The sequence below is a fragment of the Rhodnius prolixus genome, unplaced genomic scaffold (assembly GCF_049639745.1).
Source record: "Rhodnius prolixus isolate KJV_2025 unplaced genomic scaffold, Rpr scaffold_9, whole genome shotgun sequence".
NCBI lineage: Eukaryota > Metazoa > Arthropoda > Insecta > Hemiptera > Reduviidae > Rhodnius > Rhodnius prolixus.
Window position 1 is genome coordinate 844,648 of NW_027411604.1, and position 10,559 is coordinate 855,206.

Sequence of the window (10,559 nt, forward strand, 5' to 3'; positions counted from 1 at the left end):
CTTTTTACCTTCGTTTTCATTCATTCAACTTTCAAGAATCGTAACAGGCGAACCGCAGTGTATTTTAAATTTCTGTTGTTACTAGAAGTTAGTGTGAAAACATTGGAGTTGTTTTTAAGACTATTTTTAGGGGGAAAAAATGGTCAAGAAAAAAAGAATAAATGTAAGCAACAAAGGGAAATCTAGGGATAGATCACCACCTAGTAAGTAATGAAAGACTCAACTTACAATGCGCTTATCTTCTGCTTTCTGCAGCTATGAGAGCTAAATTCACTTATTTAATAAACTATTCTTCAATACTGAGGATTTATTCAATCTACATCGCGAATTAAAAATAAGCTACTTCGTTATATATGTCATTTGACGCTACTCTACTAGAGAAATTAACCATATTGATTATTCTCAGAACAATGGTGTTTCTTCGCTTCACTTATTTTTCGGATATGCCAATTCCTTCTACCCAAGAATAGTCAGATGTGTTTGTACAATGGACCTCACTAAAATGAAGTGAATGATATTTAGCGATCTTCTTTGGCCTTAATTCTGAATGTTAGTGTTTGCTATTAATCTTGTCAGCGTCTTAGATCTTGGTATCCCTGCGGGTGTGCTTGCATAACAATACAAACAACACGTTTTGCTGACTGATTTGACTAGAGGCGTTGACTTTTATTATCTCACTCTTGAATTCAATGTTAAACTGTACTACAAAAAACCACAGATTTTAAGACTTAAGTTCAATAATTTCTTAGAGGCTGTCTTAGTAAGGAAATGAAACGTAGAAGTCTCGACAAAATAAGTTGAGAATTATATCAGAATTTATCAAAATTACATATCTTTGGAATAAAACAAGAAAATAAAGACTTGAAAAAACTTGGATGGAATAAGTCCCTCTAGGAATGACCACTGGTACTTTTAAGAAAGGAAATTAAGTTTCTGATTGTTTGTGACTCGTTTACTTCTTCCCCCTAAGAATAAATAAAATGACTGCTTTCTGTAGGAATACTAACTCGTTTGTTTTTAGGTGGAGATGAAGTATTGTCAGCGAGGGATAGATTTCAAGGTGCTTTACAGCACCTGATGCCACGAAGTGATGAAGATTCTGATAGCAGCGAAGATGATCATTGGCCTCCATCCAAGTAAGAATAGCTTACTTTAAAGCGTTAAATAACATTTTAAAATATAAAATTAAATTTAAGACGTATTTTTTTATCTATTTTTTTAGGAAGCGTCTTTCAATCAGTAAGAAAAAGCCCCAAAAAAGTGTAGAACCTGAAAAACAGCCAGAACCAGATACTAAAAAATTTCAACAAAGTTATGTGATGAAACTTTTTGATCGTAGCGTAGATTTGTCACAGTTCAATGAAAATACACCATTGTATCCTATATGTAGAGCTTGGATAGCAAATCAACCACATCAAGTGTACAACGTTACAAATAATAATAATGCCATGTTAGTACTTAAAAAAAAAAAAAAATACTTTTTTACAATCTCTTTTGATTCAGTAAGGGGATGAATAGATTCGTGTCGAAACTTTCTGTACTTTCAATTTACTCTAGAAATAATTTTTCAAAATTGACTAGCTCAAAATGTTAACCTTTAAATTTCGTTTGGACAGTCTCTTGTGAATCTTTGCACAAAATATACAGAGCATACATACAAACTAGGTTTAATTAATTTTATTTCAAAATTTTTACAAAAATATTTCAAGATTCATTTAGCATTTTGAATAACACACCATGTAACCTCCTCCCTCACTCTACTCTCTTCGTACTTCTTTTCTAGAAAACATTCCGCTCCAGATAGCGAAGAACCTTATATTATAAAGGACGAGAAAGATTTTGATCCATTGAAAGATGTTCACATACTACCACCTCCAGATACTCACTTAAATGGTGACTTTAAAGTCAGAGTTCCAGAGAAGATTCAATACAAATCTAAATATAATACAATGCAACAGGTAAATAAATACTTTTCTCATTCTTCAATTTTCAGTATTGACCAAAAATTAAACCAATTCATAATAACATGCTTGTAAATTGAGAAAACTACCTAGGGGGATGGATATTCATGAGCCCAAATATTTCTTTGTAATAAGAATTCTATTTCCCTCATCTGTCTATTAACAATCTTCTACAAAAATTATAACCATTCTCCAGACTTAACGCAATACCATTCGCTAAAACGTTTTCTTTGAGCGTAACGAGGAAGAAGCGCTCTTAGATTTTCAAATAGCATATAAATCTTAATTTTGTGACGGTTTAAGTTCAGCTTCGTACATCCTGTGTCTAGAAAACCGACATTTTATCTAAGAATATTAATTTTCTTTGAAGTTAGATGTTATTGGTTTAACGCACTAATATCCATTGGTATTTAAACTAGTTTGTAAATGATCAAATTTCATAATTTGTAAATAAACTTTATTTCTTTGTTTTCATTTTAATTTTTTTTTAAATAATTTTAGGATGGTGTAGAACCTCCTAGCAGGGATAAGATTTTAAAAGATAATCTAATTCATTGGAACGACGTGAGAAGAAGCTGGATGAACGCTTCGGCCAAAAATGAACTACGATATAGCAACAGTATTAAAGTTCTTTCAGCCATGTTTAACAGGTGAGCCAGGTATTTTTCATGTAATTATTGTTATTAAATTGTAGATTTAATAGTTTAAATTGTAGAGTCAGAAGTTCTGGAGATTTTGAGTCCGAGAACATCATTGAATTTTGTTATAGCAGGCATTTTTAAGGACTAGTTAGGATTTTCATCCACGTTCAGTATTTGTTCATGATGTTCATGCCCAGTGTGTCTTAAAAAGAGGGATGGGCTCTGGGGTTGCAGGAATGGCTTTTTCATTCCACATCTCGTCGACAATCGTGCCACCCAAATTAGGGTAACTTTATTCTATTTTCCCAGGACGTGAAGTTTGCCAAGGCATTCCTAAACCATCTGTTAGCTAATAAAGCAAGAGTTTGGCACCTTTAATGGCAGGTCTGACTAAGCACAAAGAACAACGTACCTTCTGATCAGTTATTTCTTGTCGAAATTTAACTGCACGCACCTTCCTAATGCTCAAAATATTGGCCTGCAAGAAATCTTTGGAAATTTTCCCATATGTTCTGAATGTCTGCTCCTTGGTCTAAATACTCTGGCTCTCCAGTCCTCGGTATGGTGTATTCACTGCTGCACTGTGATCTAGCATTAAGGATGTGTTCTTAATAGTGGCTATACTGTCGAATGGATTCAAAATATCCTGATGACAATTTTAGAGGAAATTTACCATCCTGCAAAGAATTTACCCCTAGGCTTCCTCTCCAAAGCCATTTATAGTTTCGTTCAAAAACAATTCGGCGAGATCATGGAAAAAAAATGCTCATCTTACAAAAATCCTCATTGTATTCTTATACCAATTTACTAATAAATTTGGTATTAATTATTTGTAACAAATTTTGTGCGTATGTGAATATCTGATTTGTGTATTATCTTTTTATATCTGATTGTGTTTCAGGGCACAGAGGCATTTCCATTGTTAGTAGTTGGGAAAGATAAAACATAAAAACTTAGATCTCCAAATGTTTAGTAAAGTACAATGGTTTAGCAAAGTTTTAATAATCTCTTACATATTTAATTTAACATAACTAAGTTTATAATCGTACACTTTTATTCATTATTTCTGTTTTTTGTGATTTTATTTTCAGATTGTAGATATAAATATAGATATTTTGGTTTTGTATACAGATTTTGTGGCACAATCATTGTGCAAAAAGAAAGGAAATAATTTGATTCCAGCTGTATCCTGATTTCCATTATCCCCTGACATTCTTACTAATGTTAAAGAAGTTAAACTATCCTAGTTTGAAATATTTGAATAAATCTCTCTCTCAGAGGATTCCTTTGTTTCTCTAAAAATGTCGAGTTTGCATAATTAGAAGAAAAAATACATAATAAATTCGGTAAGTGGGTGAATAATTTGAATGTATGAAGTTGTAGTACCGTAAATTTTATTAATTACTGAGTTGCACTTCATTTTTATCACCCTTAATATGGAATTGAACAGTAATGGATCTACGTCGCTGAAACTTCGTCAAATAATAATTTTTCTGGTTAAAATATAACAAATTCAAGCTACATATACTGTTACAGACTTTTGTTTCCTAAACATTGCTGAAGTCTTTAAATCTTCCTCAATTCAAATTTCGACTAAAATTTAATTTTAATGGATATGCTACTGTATCGATTGGGCTTGTTATAAAACTAGTATCATGCAGATTAACTGCGTTTACTACCACCAAACTTTGTGTGACAATCAAATTCAGAAATATATTTTCGAGTTATGTCTGTTGCCCTCCCCCCAAATACGTTAATAACACCGGAAAAATTATTACAAATAATGGTGATCGTTTATTGCTTAAACCAATATCTTGTGCCGAATTTAGCTAGCAAGAAAGGATGATTACGCACTGGGCATATTAACTGAAATCCTGATCAGTCTCAACAGATCCATAAAGGATTAAAAGGAAATAAACATAAACAAACATGTAATGCAAAATAAATTTAATCATTCAGTCTTTATAAATGGTATACACAAATTTCATGAATTATAATATATTGATACATACATGATTCTTAAATCAAAATTAACTTTTTTCTGTTCTATGATGTTCCAATAACAACTAAATGCGTTCTAAAATTGCACTTATACAAAAAAAAATTGAATTGTTTTAGAAAAAAAAACACTAAACTTTTAAACAGTCGTATAAAAAGAAGCTAATATCTTCTCTAGAACGGAACTGCCTGAAAACATTTATTCTAAGATCTTATTTTTAAAAATAAGTTTAGGGTATATACAATTTAGATCACATTCTGCAATATTTAGTTCTCTCCTGAATGAAAAAATATTATATCATCGGCCACAATTGAAGTAGTTGATTTGATATTACCATCTTCTTTAACAGAACCGTAAGTAATCCTACCATTCACTAGTACTCTTTGGCCTTTGTGAAGATAACTGAATACCAAATCTCTTAGTGATGGTTTAAATACGCTTATTCTGTGCCAATCAGTTTTCTGTGAAGTTTCACCTTTAAAAAAAAAAAAATCAAAGAAAAATCTTTTTCAATATAACTAATAGGATAAAACATCATACCTGATTCATATTTGTAATGTGTATGAGTTGCTAAAGAAAAGATAACTACGGGATGCTCAAGGGAACCACGTTTTTGTGGTTCGCCACCAACTCTTCCGAGCAGTGTGATTTGATTCAAAGCTGTAACATAAAAGAGAGAAAAAAAGAAGTTAAATATTGAAGAATAGAATAGAAGAAGGGAATCATACCAGCATCAGTATGATTGTAAGACAAAAAAAGACAATTCCACCACGCTACTCACGACACCACATTGACAAACAAACACAACTTTGACTTACAGAATGTTACAGTACTCGATAGGGAAAAAAACCAGTATAAGCGAAATTTTCTTGAAATGTGCCACATAGTAAAACAGAACAACACAGTTAACTTTAGGACAGACACGTCGAATTTAGCTAACTGCTACAATTTTGTCATTAAAAAATAGATATCCAAATTTTGTACATAATTATTGCTGTTTTTTTTTTAAATTTACTTCAAATCTTTTGGTTATTTGTTATTTAGTGCATAAGGGTTATTTGGTTTCTCCTGTGTTTTGTGTTAAACGGTTTTTCTGTAACTCAATCAACCCGCATAGCCACGTAAGTTTCAATAATTATAAAGAATTTATTGTATTTTGCTGTTTATTTTTGTATTACTAATTTTTACTGTTTTTTCTATGTTACTGACACTGTAAAATGTTTAGTATTTGTAATATCCAGGCCCTGAAGAGGACAATATATTTGTCGAAACGTTGGCAAAAAGACGAGTTGTTTTATTGGAACGATTCCTCGCAAATCTTCCATCCTAAGTTTAACAATTTGCGGTCACGAAAACTATATATTTATATATTCAGAAGAATAGAATATTATAGACAGGTTTTAGACGTTTAGATAACATTATGCAGTGTTTAGTTCTCTCCTGAATAAAAAAATATTATATCACTGGACACAATTGAAGTAGTTGATTTGATATTACCTGTAGGCACCTGTAGAACGATAGAGATCAGCTGTGGAGGGCAATATTACAGACGAACTGCCCACATCCAACCAACTTAAACACTATACTGACTTGAAACATTTACCCAAACTTATATGACTATATAAGGGCTAATAAAATTAGAATAGTATAAGATTTCACGCAACCGTACAGACAATGACAAACTATACAAATTACCAGGCAAACTACCCACTATTTATGGACAGACCAATGAATGTCTAATTTGCAATAATCTTAAGGCTAAGAAAGAAGAAGGAAAAAATAGAATATATGTTAAATTTAAACTAAATCTTATTCAAACTTACTTTTCTCCATTGGCGTTGCTTCAGATGGTGTCTGATTTTCTTCAAAAGTAGCGTATCTAGCAATTGGATTTAATTGCTCCAATATTGAAATTTTATCTTTATGTTTTAAAACACGATGAACAGACTGAATAGAAGAAAACAATTTGGGAAGGTGAGTTATTACATGAAAATAATTGTTTACAAATTCAGTGAGTTAGTTATACATAAATAGATTTAGTAAACTTACCCTTAAGGGAAACATCGTTTTTCTTATGAATTTTTTTTTTTTTTTGCTCTTGAGATAAGACTTTTCTTTGCTAATAAGTTTAAAATTGTTAACCTTCTTCTAACCTACTACAACGGGTGTGAATGCGCATGGAGAAGAAATAACTATTGCGCAGAAGTAACTCTGGAAGTAAAATTTACGCGCGCTTATAGATCACTACATATTCCTATTAGATTCGGCAGTTTGACTTAACGCAAGCGTACCTAAAATTACGTAATATTTATTATTTTTGTTGCAAGGCCAGATAAAATCTTTTGTAAAACTCTTCTAAAATTCAGTATTGATTGAGCAATGTAGTTGTACCAATCAAACGATTTTAATAAAATTTGCAAACTTTGGTTTACATATTTAATTGGGGGTCTGCAGAGCCAATGTACTAGTCCAACTTCCCACAGTTGAAGCAGGAAAAGTTCTTTCTGATTAATTATCTATCAAATAATGATAGTTGAGGATTTTATCTTGAACATTTGATTCCATTGTCTGCTCACAAACTTCCCAATCATAAGACTAGGTCACTTTCAGGAATCATATTTACTTATGAATAATTACATTACGCGTGTTTGCCTGAATGGTTGGTGTGTCTTCTGTCCTGACATTTGAAATACTCAACTGAGAAGACACACCAACCATTAAGGCAAACTCGCATAATATAAAACATGTTACAATTATTCATAAGCCCTGTAGATGTCCAAGAGTAAAAAGTGCTCTACTGAACATATTTTTTTTCCGTAGGCATGTTAAAAAAACAAATCTTTTTGTTAGCCTAAAATAGAAAGGAAATGAAAATCGGTTAGAATACGTTGTTCTCTTCGTCCATCCTTATGGGATAGAATCAAAATATCCTCGTCTTATGATTCAATTCAAGTCTTACGATCAATATTTTCAACATTAAAACATTACCATTTTTCTTCTCTTATGGTAACATTAAAATTGTTACCAATAATGTTAACCAAAGAAAGGTTGTTGAGACAACTAGTTGGATTAAGCAAACCCACAGGTAAATGAACAAATTCTAGCTCTCCTCTCTATCTTTTTCTACATTTATAGATGCGTACATTTAGAAATATAAATTATGTTATTCCCTCACAAGATCTATCATTCAAGAGATTTCTGGTAAAGATTCTGAACTATTAAACATGTATTTCAAAAGTAAATATTTTACTTAGGAAAAATACGCTTGCTGATCTTAAAAAAAAAACAAATGGGGATTAAGAAAAAAACTAATGATTTCAAACAGCTCCTTTATTTATGTCCATACGTCTTCTTTCTGAATATCATCAACCACTTTGTAATGAAATCAATATAACTAACTGCGTCACAATTGATAGTATCAACTAAAAAAAACATTAAAATTCTGTATTTTAAACACAATTTACATAACTTGGTTAAAATTACAAATACGATACATATAAGAAAAAAAAAGGTTACAGTTGTAAGGTTATTTCTGTTGTAACCTTAATGTTGGTTACAGGTTTAGGCAGTTTGTGGTGTTGTTGACTTTTGAATGACCTGAAGGTGTCGGGGTGCACATACGCGATCCCCGTTTAAATTTGATTTGAATTTTTGTTTTGATGATGCGCATTAATTACATGGTTTATTCTCGAAAAATTTTTAAGAATTATTTTGAAACAAACATAAATGTACAGAAATGAAATTATTTTTTATGTTTCCAGAAATGCTTACGTTTGCAAAAATTCTCAGGTGTAATGTAAAAAATCCAGAAGCAGTGAAATTGCAATTACGATGTTTTATTTTGGTTGCAAATTTTTCCAACTGAAACAACATAAAACGGTTAGTTTTTTGAAGGATAATGTTTTAAATGGATAAGTTAATTACAATTATATTTCTTCTCTTGCTACTGAGAGATCATGTCAAATTTCTAAAAGGTTCAATTTTATTTTTGTTTTTAATCTTAACGGAAATTATTGGTTCCGGGTACGTTTCTTTCTTTATATTCAGAATTTCAGCAATGCTTTGTGAAAATTTAATAATATTTGTAAAAAAGAAATTAATACTTAACTAGTTCTTTCGCTTTTACATTTGGAACATGATGTATCCTTGTCCAAATTATATATTCAGTTTTCGTTGCCTAAAAAAAATATTAGGAAGCGTGTAAATTAAATTAAAAAAATTGCTGATTTTAATTAAATGGTCTTACATGAACGATTAAAAATTTGTTTACCTCATTTGTAGTTTTGGTAAAAACATGAAGTTGTATTATGGCCAACAGTAAATATAAAATTGTCCAGCTTACATTTAAAATAATATCGTTTAATATGTGGTTCCTTTTTACTAGAATATCTAGAAGGCATTGATACGGATGCAAAATACATTTCAAATAAATGCTGAACATTATCAACAGTATCTGTTTGCCGAATGTCGTATTTATGTGGCATATTCCTTCACATAGATTCCAATGACAAGTGCTGGCCTTTTCAATTATTTTCAAATACTTACCTAAATTAAGAAAGGTAAAACAAAAAGGTTTAATTTGAATTTTTTAAAAAAATTCCAAAGCCCGCCGATTTGGAACGGGATGTGCCAAAAAAGATTCCAAATTGCGTTTCCGGGATGAAATTTATAATTATGAGTTTGTCGCTCATGATTTAAGTTGGTTAGATCAAGTTCTTAAATTTAGTGAGACTTAGATAACGAGCTCAAATGCTGGGCCTTGGTCTTGCACGGATCTACCTTGCTGTGAGTCTTTAGCTAAAAGCTTATCGTTTTCTATCAAGTCAGACCTCGATCTAAAACCACTTTTTCGCGACGGAGGGAAGTGTAGTAGCCGTTGCTTCTTCTTGGTAATAGGCTTATCCCAGCCTAACAACACAAACTGACGTTCACATACTACCAGCAGAGGAGTTGATGGGTGCTTCTGCTTGGGTTTATCGTACCCACCTGGCGATGGGTGTCACAATCTGTCACCCATACCTACATATTTTACACTATACAGACTACATTCTAATCAAACTAAAAGTGTCTGACATGTTACCCTACATCATAAATGAGCATATAATGAAGAATAAATTTGTCCAAAATGGACAAAATTTCTGATTTGGGTTAATGTCTAAACTAATATTCAAATCTAAATGTAGTCTTTTAGTTTAGTCTAGTCTTCAACCAAGAAGGTTAAAGTTGACAGTTTGCGAGGAAAAGCCGATAGCCATTTATTATAAAATACCCTGTACTTGTTCATGCACGTTACCTATTCGAAATCTAAGCTCTAAGATTAAGTTTAAGATTATATATACCTTCTGTGAAACTGCAATGTGAAAAATTTCTACTAGCATGAAAAATAAATAAATTTACTTTTGAATTAACTTTTGAAAAACTTTTATACAATTTTTCACAAATATTTAAACAATTAAACGCGATTGTAATCATAACAGTTTGTTCTAATCTTGTTGAAAATAGTTTTAATAAAGAGATAAAATCTTTACGAATTAAACAAAATTCAAATAAGTTAACACTGAGCCAGAAAATCATATAAATTAGAAATAACAAGCCAATTAGATTATATCGAGTGGTTAGATATAATTGTCTATAAGTTCTATCGATTATCATTGAGGTTTCATAGTATAGATGGTAGTTTTTAACACCTACTAAAATACAAACTACCGTCATTGTTGGTATTACTATTGTGTCGACAAAAATATTGAAAACTTTTCTTTTGATAATTAGATATATAATGAGTGTTAAGTGTTTTGAGTGATTAAGTTTAATACAATAATATATGTTAGCACTAATGAAAAATAGTAAAGTAAAGATCGTGTATGTTTTGGACATACGTGAAAAACATTGTCTACCGTTTTTATCAAGCACTATAGTTAGTGGTAATACGCCAAATAGTTTACAAAATATAGTAATTAT

At 31.1% G+C, this 10,559-nt stretch overlaps 2 protein-coding genes across 2 annotated transcripts; one reads left to right on the forward strand and one right to left on the reverse strand.

Annotated features, from left to right (window-relative positions):
- Nucleotides 1-3,728, forward strand: mip40 (Myb-interacting protein 40). Its single transcript, XM_074128648.1, has 6 exons — nucleotides 1-203; nucleotides 1,022-1,136; nucleotides 1,223-1,450; nucleotides 1,784-1,958; nucleotides 2,463-2,611; nucleotides 3,504-3,728. Exons 1-6 carry the CDS (start codon nucleotides 140-142, stop codon nucleotides 3,526-3,528), a joined length of 756 nt encoding a protein of 251 aa, XP_073984749.1. The 5' UTR covers nucleotides 1-139; the 3' UTR covers nucleotides 3,529-3,728.
- Nucleotides 3,729-4,534: 806 nt separating this feature from the next.
- Nucleotides 4,535-6,811, reverse strand: mtSSB (mitochondrial single stranded DNA-binding protein). The gene is made up of 4 exons (XM_074128650.1): nucleotides 6,651-6,811; nucleotides 6,425-6,548; nucleotides 5,142-5,261; nucleotides 4,535-5,076 (listed from the first exon to the last, which is right to left on the reverse strand). The coding sequence occupies exons 1-4, from the start codon at nucleotides 6,663-6,665 to the stop codon at nucleotides 4,868-4,870; spliced, it is 468 nt and encodes a 155-aa protein (XP_073984751.1). The 5' UTR covers nucleotides 6,666-6,811; the 3' UTR covers nucleotides 4,535-4,867.
- Between the last annotated feature and the right edge of the window lie 3,748 nt (nucleotides 6,812-10,559).